This window comes from Bubalus bubalis, chromosome 2 (assembly GCF_019923935.1).
Source record: "Bubalus bubalis isolate 160015118507 breed Murrah chromosome 2, NDDB_SH_1, whole genome shotgun sequence".
Classification (NCBI taxonomy): Eukaryota; Metazoa; Chordata; class Mammalia; order Artiodactyla; family Bovidae; genus Bubalus; species Bubalus bubalis.
In genome coordinates, this window is record NC_059158.1 from 23,404,557 (window position 1) to 23,419,251 (window position 14,695).

Consider the following 14,695-nt stretch of genomic DNA (forward strand, 5'->3'; position numbering starts at 1 on the left):
CCTTGACTAGACGGACCTTTGTTGGCTAAGTAATGTCTCTGCTTTTGAATATGCTATCTAGGTAGGTCATAACTTTCCTTCCAAGGAGTAAGCGTCTTTTAATTTCATGGCTGCAGTCACCATCTGCAGTGATTTTGGAGCCCAAAAAAATAAAGTCTGACACTGTTTCCCCTGTTTCCCCATCTATTTCCCAAGAAGTGATGGGACCAGATGCCATGATCTTCGTTTTATGAATGTTGAGTTTTAGGCCAACTTTTTCACTCTCCACTTTCACTTTCATCAAGGGGCTTTTTAGTTCCTCTTCACTTTCTGCCATAAGGGTGGTGTCATCTGCATATCTGAGGTTATTGATATTTCTCCCGGCAATCTTGATGCCAGCTTGTCCTTCTTCCAGCCCAGTGTTTCTCATGATGTACTCTGCATATAAGTTAAATAAACAGGGTGACAATATACAGCCCTGACGTACTCCTTTTCCTATTTGGACCCAGTCTGTTCTTCCATGTCCAGTTCTAACTGTTGCTTCCTGACCTGCATACAGGTTTCTCAAGAGGCAGATCAGGTGGTCTGGTATTCCCATCTCTTTCAGAATTTTCCAGTTTATTGTGATCCACACAGTCAAAGGCTTTGGCATAGTCAAGAAAGCAGAAATAGATGGTTTTCTGGAACTCTCTTGCTTTCTCCGTGATCCAGAGGATGTTGGCAATTTGATCTCTGGTTCCTCTACCTTTTCGAAAACCAGCTTGAACATCAGGAAGTTCACGGTTCACGTATTGCTGAAGCCTGGCTTGGAGAATTTTGAGCATTACTTTACTAGCGTGTGAGATGAGTGCAATTGTGCAGTAGTTTGAGCATTCTTTGGCATTGCCTTTCTTTGGGATTGGAATGAAAACTGACCTTTTCCAGTCCTGTGGCCACTGCTGAGTTTTCCAAATGTGCTGGCATATTGAGTGCAGCACTTTCACAGCATCATCTTTCAGGATTTGGAATAGCTCAAACTGGAATTCCATCATCTGTACTAGCTTTGTTGGTAGTGATGCTTTCTAAGGCCCACTTGACTTCACATTCCAGGATGTCTGGCTCTAGGTCAGTGATCACACCATCGTGATTATCTTGGTCATGAGGATCTTTTTTGTACAGTTTTTCTGTGCATTCTTGCCACCTCTTCTTAATATCTTCTGCTTCTGTTAGGTCCATACCATTTCTGTCCTTTATGGAGCCCATGAAATGTTCCCTTGGTATCTCTAATTTTCTTGATGAGGTCTCTAGTCTCTCCTATTCTGTTGTTTTCCTCTATTTGTTTGCATTGATCGCTGAGGAAGGCTTTCTTATGGCTCCTTGCTATTCTTTGGAACTCTGCATTCAGATGTTTGTATCTTTCCTTTTCTCTTTTGCTTTTCACTTCTCTTCTTTTCACAGCTATTTGTAAGGCCTCTTCAGACAGCCATTTTGCTTGTTTGCATTTCTTTTCCATGGGGATGGTCTTGATCCCTGTCTCCTGTACAATGTCACGAACCTCATTCCATAGTTCATCAGGCACTCTATCTATCAGATCTAGGCCCTTAAATCTATTTCTCACTTCCACTGTATAATCATAAGGGATTTGATTTAGGTCCTACCTGAATGGTCTAGTGGTTTTCCCTACTTTCTTCAATTTAAGTCTGAATTTGGCAATAAGGGGTTCATGGTCTGAGCCACAGTCAGCTCCTCGTCTTGTTTTTGCTGACTGTATAGAGCTTCTCCATATTTGGCTGCAAAGAATATAATCAATCTGATTTTGGTGTTGACCATCTGGTGATGTCCATGTATAGAGTCTTCTCTTGTGTTGTTGAAAGAGGGTGTTTGCTATGACCAGTGCATTTTCTTGGCAAAACTCTATTAGTCTTTGCCCTGCTTCATTCTGTACTCCAAGGCCAAAATTGCCTGTTACTCCAGGTGTTTCTTGACTTCCTACTTTTGCATCCAGTCCCCTATAATGAAAAGGATTTCTTTTTTGGGTGTTAGTTCTAAAAGGTCTTGTAGGTCTTCATAGAGCCATTCAACTTCAGCTTCTTCAGCATTACTGGTTGGGGCATAGACTTGGATTACTGTGATATTGAATGGTTTGCCTTGGAAACGAACAGAGATCATTCTGTCATTTTTGAGATTGCATCCAAGCACTGCATTTTGGACTCTTTTGTTGACCATGATGGCTAGTCCATTTCTTCTGAGGGATTCCTGCCTGCAGTAGTAGATATAATGGTCATCTGAGTTAAATTCACCCATTCCAGTCCATTTTAGTTCGCTGATTCCTAGAGTGTTGACATTCACTCTTGCCATCTCTTGTTTGACCACTTCCAATTTGCCTTGATTCATGGACCTGACATTCCAGGTTCCTATGCAATATTGCTCTTCACAGCATCGGACCTTGCTTCTATCACCAGACACATCCACAGCTGGGTATTCTTTTTGCTTTGGCTCCATCCCTTCATTCTTTCTGGAGTTATTTCTCTACTGATCTCCAGTAGCATATTTGGCACCTACTGACCTGGGGAGTTTCTCTTTCAGTATCCTATCATTTTGCCTTTGCATACTGTTCATGGGGTTCTCAAGGCAAGAACATGAAGTGGTTTGCCATTCCCTTCTCCAGTGGACCACATTCTGTCAGATCTCTCCACCCTGACCCTCCCATCTTGGGTTTCCCCATGGGCATGGCTTAGTTTCATTGAGTTAGACAAGGCTGTGGTCCTAGTGTGATTAGATTGACTAGTTTTCTGTGAGTATAGTTTCAGTGTGTCTGCCCTCTGATGCCCTCTTGCAACACCTACCGTCTTATTGGGCTTCTCTTACCATGGGCGTGGGGTATCTCTTCACGGCTGCTCCAGCAAAGCGCAGCCATTGCTCCTTATGCTAACGCTGAAACTCCAGTACTTTGATCACCTCATGCAAAGAGTTGACTCATTGGAAAAGACTCTGATGCTGGGAGGGATTGGGGGCAAGAGGAGAAGGGGACGACAGAGGATGAGATGGCTGGATGGCATCACTGACTCAAGTGAACTCGAGTGAGTTTGAGTGAACTCTGGGAGATGGTGATAGACAGGGAGGCCTGGTGTGCTGCGATTCATGGGGTCACAAAGAGTCAGACACGACTGAGAAACTGAACTGAACTGAACTGATGCTTTGACATCTGGGGTTTTGTTGACCCTGGAGGGACTTGCGCCAAGACTAGCTCATTCCTGGACCTCCCTGGTGGCACAGTGGATAAGGATTCGCCTGCCAGTGCAGGGGACACAGATTCAACCCCTGGTCCTGGAAGATTCTGCATGCCTCGGAGCAATGGTGCCACAACTAGCAAGCCCCTGCTCTAGAGCCTGAGAATCGCAACTAATGAAGCCTGCCGGCTCTAGAGTCCTTGAGCCAAAACTAGTGAACCCCAGTGCTGCAGCTTCGGAAACCTGCGTGCCCTTGAGCCAGCAAGCCACAATTTCTGACCCTGAGTGCTGCAACTACTGAAGCCCATGCACCTAGAGCCTGTGCTCTGCAATAAGAGAAGCCACCACATGTGAAGCCTGTGCTCTGGAACTAGAGAGCAGCCCCCGCCACAACTAGAGAAAGCCCTGGCACAACAGTTGAATGGCTTTTCAAATGCAAATCAACCAACTCAGAGCTCAGTCCCCAACCACCTCCTTCATCAAGCCTTCACACTCCAGGCCACCATCCACCCGCCCAAATCTCACCAGGGCGGGGTTCCAGACAACTAGAAATAGCCCCTTTGTCAGAGTCCACTGACTTTATACAAACTAGCTAGTTCTCAACCTCCTTCTTCTGTCTTGTCCATTCCTTTCTGCCGAAACCACATGAAAGCCTCCTATCCACAGTTCTCTGCTCCTCTCTCTTCCTGTGACCAACTTTGCTGCTCTCTAACATGGCCCTGCATGGCCGCCTCCTCTTGAAATCTATGAGTAATAAACCATCTCTTCAGAGGCCATCATTTTTGAAACTGTTGACATAACCAAGTTTCATATCTGTATCTATTAATGCACTATACTTTAAGACACAGAGTTTTAGAGGTGTGTCAATTACCTCTTCCTGTCAGTTATAGTAATTTCCCCTCCCCTTACAGATTTCACAAATAGAAATCCTCACCTCCAACCTCACTGAGTGTCATGTGGCTCCTGACTGGCCAGACCCTAGTGACAACAGAGAACCTGCCCACTGGAGCTGGGGATTTACAGCCTGCAGCTGTTACAGGGGGAAACACGGGATCCTTCCGAGAAAGACTAACCCAGGGGATTTCCTACCCAGTGAGGGCCAGAGTTCAGGGAAATGCTTCCTTTTCAAGAAATGTGAAAAAAACCTAGGATCCTGGTCATCCCCCTTTGCTCCTCCCTTCCTGGGTGATATGACCTCCCTCCCAGAGACAGAACAGACCCAGACTCCCCAGCTGCCTTCATTCCTGATCAAAAACATTTTTTTTCCCTCAGGAATTTTCACACGTGCTTGGCTACGAATGCAGCATCAGAATGGATTCTCTTGCTCTGTGTCCTAAAAAAGTAAAATTCTCTTCAAGACAGAATATTCTCAGCTTATGTATTCTCTGTAGTTTTTGTTGCTTAGTTGCTAAGTCATGCCCAACTCTTTTTTGACCCCATGGACTGTAGCCTGCCAGGCTCCTCTGTCCATGGGATTTCCCAGGCAAGAATACTGGAGTGGGTTGTCATTTCCTTCTCCAGGGGATCTTCCCTACCCAGGGATCGAACCCACATCTCCTGCATTAGCAGGTAGGTTCTTTACTACTGAGCCACCTGAGAAGACCCTGTTTATTCTCTAGCAATATAAAAATAAATCAGACAAGGAGTAGAATTAGACTGTAGGAATTCTGACAGGTTAAGGAGATGGAGTAAGTAGCACATCAGCCCATGAACCTCCCATCTTGCCCCAGGATGATGGAGTGGCCTTGACCAAATCAATCCACCCATCGAGTCCTCCCTGGGGAAGATGCTTCCTTTCCTTCTAGAAGTAAAGTCTCATGAGAGAATGTGAGAAAGTGCTTTGAAAACACACTATTAATAGAATAGAAAAAATAATGCTTTAGAAATGCAAACCAAACCCAAACCCAAACCTACTTTGGATTTTTATTTACTGATGGTTAGAGTAGAAATTCAGTGGAGGCAGAATGCCTAGGTGAGAGGTTCTAGCAAATCTTTTTCTCAAAACTAATTAATAAATTTGGACAAAATAGAAACAACCATTGCAGAACCTCTAGGAGTTAACCAAAGGCCACACAAGAAATTAAGAAGATCATCTAGCAAATGAACAAAATGAGGTGTGCAATGTATAAATAATGTGCTGGCAGTACCCTTTAAAAACATATTGATTGGTGTCTTTTTTCTTGTTTGTTTTTAAGGCTTTTATTGAATTTGTTACAATATTGCTTCTGATTGATGTTTTCAACTCACACCCCTTGCATTGGAAGGCAAAGTCTGGACCACCAAGGAGGTCCCTATGCTGGCAGTATTTTTAAAAGGAAGGACAGTAGGGAATTCCCTGGTGGCCCAGTAGTTAGGACTCTGTGCTTTCACTGCTGAGGATGCAGGGTCAATCCCTGTTCTGGGAAGTAAGATCCCACAAGCCACACAGCCCAGTCAAAAGTATAAAAATATCAAATTTTTTTAAAAGTAAGGACATTGCACACTTATATTTATTTTATTTGTAGATGCATACCAGTTACCAATATATTGACTCAGCTCCTAATTCAGCTTCAGTAACTGTTATGCATTAATGGACAGAATTCCTTTCCAGATTTCTCCTTTACAGTGAGGAGGACATTAAGCTTTTTCAGAGGATTCGGGAGGAACTGCAGGAGAAAGGGCTTCTCTCTCTGGGTCCAGTGGTTGCACTGGTCCAGGGAGGAGGTATGAGGACATCCGGTGTTGCCCTGCCCCAGCTGTGTGCCCAGAAGACACGAGCCCTCAGCACTCTCACAGCCCTAACCCAGCCTGATGGTCGCCTTCTCACAGCCCTTCCAACGTGGGTGCCCCACACTCCACATCTCCCACCCACTCCTACCTCTCTTACTCCAAAGACCAAAGGGCAGTTGTAGAGATTCTACCAAGTACATACATTCCAGTTATATATTCAGGGTCTTCAATGATGACTACTGGGTAGGTCCATGCACCTAACAGATCCATTGAGATCTGGACTGGGCCAGGATGCCATTTATTAGAGAACTCCATAAGCCCTGCTCTGATGGGGAAGGGGCGTGATAATGATGTAGCTACATCATATGAGGGTTAGACTGAATGCTTAGTGCTCTTCCAACCCTAGGCTTTTATAATTCTGTGTCACTACAGTGTGCTCTGACTCAAGAAGACTGAAATGGAAAAGGAAGAAGTAGAGAACTTTAAAAAGCAGGCAAGGACTTCCCTCATAGTTCAGTGGTTAAGAAACCACGTGCCAATGCAGGAGACAGGGGTCTGATCCCTGGTCCTGGAAGATTCCACATGCCCAAGCACCACAACCAGAGAGTAACTCCCACTGGCTGCAACCGGATAAAGCCCTAGCATAGCCACCCAAAAATAAAATTAACCGATTAATTTTTAAAAATAAAATAAACATGGCATCCTGGGACTTCCTTGATGGTCCCGAGGTTGAGAATCCACCTTCCAATGCAGGGGATGCTGGTTCAATCCCTGTTCAGGGAATTAAGAACCCACATGCTATGAAACCCTGGCATCACAACTAGAGAAAAGCCTGCCCACAGCAACTAAGACCTCAGGTAGAGCCAAAAAAATAAAAATGGGATCCTGAATTGATGAATTAGAGGCTTGAAAGGACTATCTGGAAGCCTGGGGGAACTCTCTGGAGGTGGAGAAAAGGAGAGATCACTTAGTTCTCCCTATTGACAGAATCGGTTGGTGACCTTTTTATCTCCCACAGGGATGACTATTGCTGAAGCATCTCCTCTAGATATTCCCCCAGGGGAATATCTAGCTAATTGCCTGTAAACTGTGAGGCCCCAGGGTCTTAGCAGAGTAATGAGTGCTACCTCTCCATGGGATGGGAGTCCTGGGACTCCTCCCTCCACCACCACACCAGTGTCAATCCTTAACCTGCCTTCCCACAAAAACAGGCTAACAGCTCCTGCAGACAGAGGGAGAAGATTCTTTTGCCATTTCACTCCCAAGGAGCTCCACAGCATAGGTAACTCTGACCTCCACTCCATTGACCTCACCTTCCCTCCAGAGATGCTCGGGGCTATGGTTGGGACGCAGTCTCTGCAACCCACTGCATGAGTGTGTGCTAAGTCACTTCAGTCTTGTCTGACTTTTTGTGACCCTATGGACTGTAGCCTGCCAGACTCCTCTGTCCATGGGATTCTCCAGGCAAAAATACTGGAGTGGGTTGCCATCCCCTCCTCCAGGGGATCTTCCCAACCCAAGAATCGAGCCCTCATCTGGTTCTCTACCACTAGCGCCAGCAGGGGAGCCCCTACAACCCACTGTGCTGTGCTTAGTCGCTCAGTCATGTTCAACTTTTTACTACCCCATGGACGGTAGCCCCCTAGTCTGATCTATCCATGGGGATTCTCCAGACAAGAATACTGGAGTGGGTTCTACAACCCACTACTTAGTTTCAAATATCAGCTTACTAACTACATTGTCTGGGTAAAGTTATTTAAACATTCTTGAGCAGGGGCCATGCTAATCTTCTCTGTATCATTTTAATTTTAGTATATATGCTGCCCAGAGGGAGCACAAGCTATTTAAATATTCTTAGTTTCAATTTTCTCATCTTACTTAGTGACTAAACCACCACCACCACCACCAAAAGGAAGATAACACACAGAACTGTGGTAAGGACAATCAGAGATGTGCTGCAAAGGTTTAACAACCAGCTTGGCTGTGGGGAGACAGAGCCCTAAATTGAAGTGTTGCCAGTTTCCATTATGTAAATATGGCTGCCATGGCTGACTCAAGCTACCAATAGTTTAGCATGTGTCTCACAAAATTCCTGAAAATTTAACAATCAAGAGCTGCTGCTGCTGCTAAGTCGCTTCAGTCGCGTCTGATTCTGTGCGACCCCATAGACGGCAGCCCACCAGGCTCTGCCATCCCTGGGATTCTTCAGGCAAGAACACTGGAGTAGGTTGCCATTTCCTTCTCCAATGCCTGAAAGTGAAAAGTGAAAGTGAAGTCGCTCAGTCGTGTCCAACTCTTAGCGACCCCATGGACTGCAGCCTACCAGGCTCCTCCATCCATGGGATTTTCCAGGCAAGAATACTGGAGTGGGGTGCCATCTCCCTCTCCGAACAATCAAGAGCTAGTATGAGTCAACTGCAACATATCACATGTGCATATGCTTAGAAAAGTGCCTAGCAGTAAGTATTAACAATCTGTATTGTGATCAGACACCTACTGCCCATTCAAGGATGTCCATTCCTCTTTACTTTAAGTTTTCCCCTTGATGTCCAAAAGAAGGCTAGGCACCAGTTAAGAGTTTTGTCATCACTGGCAGCAAAAGAGATGTTTATCTAACTGAAGGTAAGTGAAAAGTTTGTTCTCCTTTGAGGCAGGAGTTTTCACATTTCACATGTCCTCAACAGCTTCAAACTAAAACAGGGACTAGAATCCCAGCCCAGAAACTAACTGGCTGGTTGACCTTAGCCAAGTTACTTAACCTCTCCGAAACTGTTCCCTTCTTGGTAAATGTGGGATAATAACATAATATTGCAGCATTACTATGAGAACCAGGTGTTCAAAGAGTTGGTTGGCACCAAGCTTGACTCATAGGGAGCATTTAACAAATGTTATGGCTAATAGCAAGAGCAGGTACTGATCACTGGATTATGTAAAATTCCTTTTAGTGGACCCGCCAACCCCTGCCCTGGCTCCTAGCACAAGGCTGGTACTTTGGGGGCGCAAAAACTGAATCAATGTATAAGCTGAAGAATGAATGTGTCAGAGGGAAAAGGACTAGGAGAAAGATGCTAAATGAAAATAAAAGTTGAAAAGACAGATCAAAGGAGAGAAAAAGGAGAGACTCACTAAGAAAGATCTCATTTAAAGAGACTCAGGAATAAAGCAGAGGAAGAAAGGGAGTGAAATGACAAAAGAATGAGAAAGTTAAAAATGAAAAAAAAAGATTAGGATGATAGTTGGTGAATTAATCTTAAAAAATAGTTGGTTTTTGATTAAGGGTACAAGGACTTTTATAGTAAAGAAAATAAAGGAGGTGATGACTGCTAAGAGGCCTGGGATTTCTTTTTCTGGAGATGAAACATTCTGGAATTGATAATGCTGGTTGCACAATTTATGAATATACTAAAAACCATTAGGTTATACCCTTTAAAAGGGTGAATTTATGGTGTGTAAAATATATCTTCAAAAAAGAAAACAAAGTCACAATTTAAAATTCAAAATGTTAAAAACAAATTCAAAACGGTGGTTACACTTTCAGGAATGGGCAATTGAGCAGTCAGGGAGGGGCCCCTAGGAGCTTCTAAGATACTTGAGACATTGATTCGGTCCAGGTTGGCACATATACCAGGGTTGACTTTATTACTCATTAGACTATAGAGATATGCTTTGCTTACACTTTCATTTGAGTATAACAATCCGAAAGTACTTTAAAATATATCCTATAAAGGAGAAAAGAACTACAGGAGAAAAAGAAAGAACAAACCAAGAAAGATACAAAAGCAGAACTTTCTGCCAAGAAGGGGATGCAATAGAGCTTAAACACGGATGGATGGAGACCTTGTGATGGGAGATGTTCAGGCCACCCTAGAGCTGCAGGGCACTTTTGCCACCTGCCACCATCCCCCAGCGGCCTTCTGAAGGTCTTGTAAGACCAGAGAACCCTGAGTCCTTGTCTTTCAACTGCCAGAGTGGCTGCAGCCTCCACCCCATTCCTGAGCTGACCTTCTATACCCCAGTACTTCCCTATTTATTTTTTTTAATCCAGTTACCTCCTCTAGGAAGCTTTCCCTGATACACCTACCCAAGTTGGTCCTTCATCTTTATGACTTTTTCTCTAATTCACTCAGTATGTTGGTATTCCTGACCTTTATCTTGGAGTCTTTGACAGTGTTCCCGAGATCCCCTCCATGATTTTAGTGTGCACGGGACCACCTCACCTCCTGCCTGTAGGCTTCCCAAGGCAGAGACTGAGCACGTGGACCAGCTTGCCAAGCAGGAATGTTGGTTCTGTGACTCAGGCAAGCAAACTGATCTGTCATTAGACACAAAGGGAAAACCTGTCTCATAGATAAACATTCCATCTCTGATAAGCTGCTTTGCAAATAAACAAGCATAAAATCCATGGAGTATAAATAAGTAGCTCTAAAAATTCATCAGAACAATAGAGAAATGATCAAATCTACAGACTTCATTTACAATCAGAAAATGTATTCAAAGTATATACCTTGCTATTTCTTCCAACAAATACATAAGGAAAAAGACCACACTTAGAATAGTGCTCTGAAAATAGCAGCACTCCATAAATGCATGTTGGGTGAACTAATTAATCCATGCTTTACACCAGCCCCCTTTAAACTGAACCAGTGAATCTGAGACCAGTGTGAAGCTCCATCTGTCTTCTGCACATTCACGGCTTCCTCACTCTCACTGGACCACATTTGACCAGGAGAAGCAGGGGAAGAGAAGGAGGTGCTGGATGGTGATGTGCTGGGAAAGAGGCTGAGTGAGTGACGACAGAAGAGAAACGCCCACCCGGTATGACCTGACAAGCGCCCAGGGTGAGTTATTATAAGACAGGTGGGAACACACAGCTCAGACAGCCCTCATCCCTCTAGGTCTGGACAAGAACAGGCCATGGTCAACCACAGCTTCCCAGTGGACTTCCTCCTTCTGGGCTTCTCTGAACACCCAGGGCTTGAAAGAATCCTCTTCGTGGTTGTCTCAATCTCTTACCTCCTGACTCTGGTGGGCAACACACTCATCATCCTGCTGTCCATGCTGAACCCCAGGCTCCACTCCCCGAGGTACTTCTTCCTCTCCAACCTCTCCTTCCTGGACCTCTGCTTCACCACAAGCTGTGTCCCACAGATGCTGGTCCACCTCTGGGGCCCAAGGAAGACCATCAGCTTCCTTGGCTGCTCTGTCCAGCTCTTCATCTTCCTGTTCCTGGGGACCACAGAGTGTGTCCTCCTGACCGTGATGGCCTTTGACCGCTATGTGGCTGTCTGCCAGCCCCTCCACTAGGCCACCATCATCCACCCCCATCTGTGCCAGCAGCTGGCGGCCGTGGCCTGGGTCACTGGGCTGGTGGAGTCAGTGGTCCAGACACCACCGACCCTCCGTCTGCCTTTCTGCAGTCACCGGCGAGTGGATGATTTTGTGTGTGAGGTCCCAGCTCTAATTCGCCTCTCCTGTGGAGACACCACCTACAATGAGATCCAGATGGCTGTGGCCAGTGTCTTCATCTTGGTTGTGCCGCTCAGCCTCATCCTGGTTTCTTACGGTGCCATTGCCCGGGCAGTGCTGAGGATTAACTCGGCCATAGCATGGAGGAAGTCTCTGGGGACTTGCTCCTCCCACCTCATTGTGGTCACTCTTTTCTACAGCTCGGTCATTGCTGTCTACCTCCAGCCCAAAAATCCCTACGCCCAGAAGAGGAGCAAGTTCTTTGGTCTCTTCTATGCAGTGGGCACTCCTTTACTTAATCTTCTCATATACACCCTGAGGAACAAGGAGGTAAAGAGCGCACTCAGGAGGTTGCTGGGAAAGGATGTGGACTCCAGAGAGAGCCGAGGGAATGCTGCCTGATGTGCTGGAAAAACAAGAACAGCTTCTCTGTGGTTTTGCCAGGAAGTCTGTGTCCACACAACTCTGCTCTCCTCACACCCATCATACCACAGAAATGGATGGCAGCCCCCTCTGTGTGTGTGCAAGTGTGAGTGTGGGTGTGTGACACAGAGAGATGCCTCAGAAATGGGTTACAGCCCCTATGTATGTGTGCATGCAAGTGTGACTGTGTATGTGTGACACAGAGAGAGACACACAAAGAGAGAGAAACAAAAACTGAAAATGTGTCAAGTGGAGTTATGTAGCCCTATATGAAACATATGAATCAAATTTAATATTTTCCCTATTTTGTGCTTCACACAAAATGTTGATCTCCCCAACTTTATCATTTCTATTTCTAGCTCACCTCCTTATCACATTGTCACTATTTCTTCACCTCCACTTATAATTTCTACTGTAGTTTCTTTAGTTCTCCCTTACAGTTTTTCCACTTCCCTATGTGTCTATTTTGCTATCTCATTCTATTTTACCCCCACATGACATCAAGGAGTTAGGAAGGTGAAGCCCAGGGGGTTCCGAGACTCACCCAAGGACACACAGTGTTAGGACTAAATCCCAGGCCCTATGAATTCCATCTGGCAGCTTCACAATTACAGGCAGTTGTTTTCCATATACTTGGGCTGGAAGTCAGAACAGAGGCTTAGGAGAAACTTTAATTTCTTCAGTTCTACTGCTTCCTCTTCTCTGGCACCCACAGATGACAGACCAACCTCTAAGACAGAGAGGGAGACATCAAAATGTTTATGCTGGTGAACAGTTTTGACAAGGAGGGATTGGTGCCATCTAATGGATCTTCCCTGTAGCTCAGATGATAAAGAATCTGCCTACAATGCAGGAGACCTGGGTTCTATCCTTAGGTCGGGAAGATTCTCTTGAGAAGGGAATGGCAAACCACTCCAGTATTCTTGCCTGGAGAATCCTATGGAAAGACGAGCCTGGAGGGCTACAACTCATGGAATCACAAAAAGTCGGACACGACTAAGTGACTAACACTGCTAATGGCAATATGTGGTATTACATCTGGCATCTCAGACTCCTGACCTAAGACCTGTCCAGGGTCATCAGTCCTGTACTCTTGCTCAGAAAGATGATAATTATCATATTGTTATTATTAGGTATTTAAATAGTGAGTATGATATCCCAGGTACCATTTAAAGTAGTTCACACACATTGGCTCTTTTAATCACTATTACAATACTATGAAAAATGTAATATCCTTTATCAGATGCAGAAACTAAGACCCAGAATTTAGTAGTAGCTTAACAATGTCAGAGCTTTGGACCCGAGAGGACTGGGTTAAGTTTTCATGATCTTCATCCTGCAGTTGGATACAAATAGTGTCTCCCTAGCCCAGGTGAGAATTCTCAAGCTCTCAGTAAACTTTGAAGAAATTGGGGACTTCTCTGACCATGCTTCCATGCCTGGGTTCCATCCCCGATTAGAGAACTAGACCCCACATGCCCTAAGTGTTCGCATGCTATAACTAAAAGATCTTGTATGCTGCAACTGAGACCCAGTGCAACCAAATAAGTTTTTTTTTTTTTTTTTTAACTTTGAGGAAATCATCCCAGTCTAAAAAAAGTGTGTAGTTGGTTTGCTCCCCTGGAATAAGAGTTTATAATATGCTCCAAAGCATCCCATGGAAACAAGAAGCAATAGCTGCCTGGAGGAAGTTTTGGTACATGGTGTATGCTCCTCAGTTCCTGCACTGGACTTCAGAGTCCTAGAAGCAAGGACCAGGAAGTTGTAGAAAGTTGGCCCCCAATTAGTTCTATAAAAGAATGAGCGAGTGAATGTCTCCAAAGAATATGTAAAGGGTTCTGGGGTCCTAATCTCACAGATACCATCTCCCAGCTTTCCCATGGCAATGGCAACAATACCAAATTCTCTCAGGTATGTGCTGATAAAATAAGAAAAAGGAAAAGCCTAGGTTTAGTGGCTCAGATGGTAAAGAACCCACCTGCAATGTGGATCCCAGGTTCAATCCCTGGGTCAGGAAGATCCCCTGGAGAAGGGAATGGCACTCCAGTATTCTTGCCTGGAGAATTTCATGGACAGAGAAGCCTGGCAGGCTACAGTCCATGGGGTCACAAAGAGTCGGATACGACTTAGTGACTAACACTTCCACCTCCATTCCAGTCCCAACATAAAATGGCTTGGATTCAACATTTACTCTGGCATCAGCAAAGAACAGCAGCATTAACTCTATTTTAATCCTAATCTTCATTTCAGCCATCTATTAGTCCAATCTTCTTGTCTTATTGGCCTCCTTACTGGCCTTATCATAATTTCAATGTAGATCTTCCATTTTGTTTAATAATTCTAATCTTGCCCTACAATGAATGCTAAGTCTAATTCCACTTTTCAAACATTTGTAATACATGTCTTTCATGATTACCTATTAGGCTACACCATGAAGTTTCTCAAGCCCTGTAATCACCCAGCCTTAAGTCTGAAGAAAGAGCCCAGAACAGTGACAGAGACATCAATGATTTACTGAATATCAGTTTATTGGCTAGAGAAAGGTCCTGGAGTGACCCCCACACAGCATAAGGCAGAGAGCAGACATTAGCTGTGGGGGTAGGAATGAGGGAAGGTTACCAGTTATAGGGGGAATTGACTTCTGGTTGGCCCATCTGTTACCAGGGAAACAAGCAGAAGAGCACACCTCTCATCACGTCAGTTTAGTTCAGTCGCTCAGTCATGTCCAGCTCTTTGTGACCCCATGGACTGCAGCACGCAGACCTCCCTGTCCATCACCAACTCCTGGAGTTTACTCAAACTCATGTCCATTGAGTTGGTGATGCCATCCAACCATCTCATCTTCTGTCATCCCCTTCTCCTCCCGTCTTCGATCTTTCTCAGCATCAGGGTCTTTTCCAATAAGTCAG

General features: G+C 44.9%; 1 protein-coding gene and 1 non-coding gene across 2 annotated transcripts; one reads left to right on the forward strand and one right to left on the reverse strand.

Moving 5' to 3' along the window:
• Window positions 1-7,628: 7,628 nt before the first annotated feature.
• On the reverse strand, window positions 7,629-7,734 carry LOC112583053. Its single transcript, XR_003107416.2, has one exon. It is a non-coding gene; the product is annotated as a U6 spliceosomal RNA (small nuclear RNA).
• A 451-nt stretch (window positions 7,735-8,185) lies between these two features.
• On the forward strand, window positions 8,186-12,681 carry LOC102415474 (olfactory receptor 2H1-like). Its single transcript, XM_044928322.2, is given in 1 exon segment — window positions 8,186-12,681. A coding segment is annotated over 1 exon segment (954 nt). The 5' UTR covers window positions 8,186-10,811; the 3' UTR covers window positions 11,766-12,681.
• The last annotated feature ends 2,014 nt before the right edge of the window (window positions 12,682-14,695 follow it).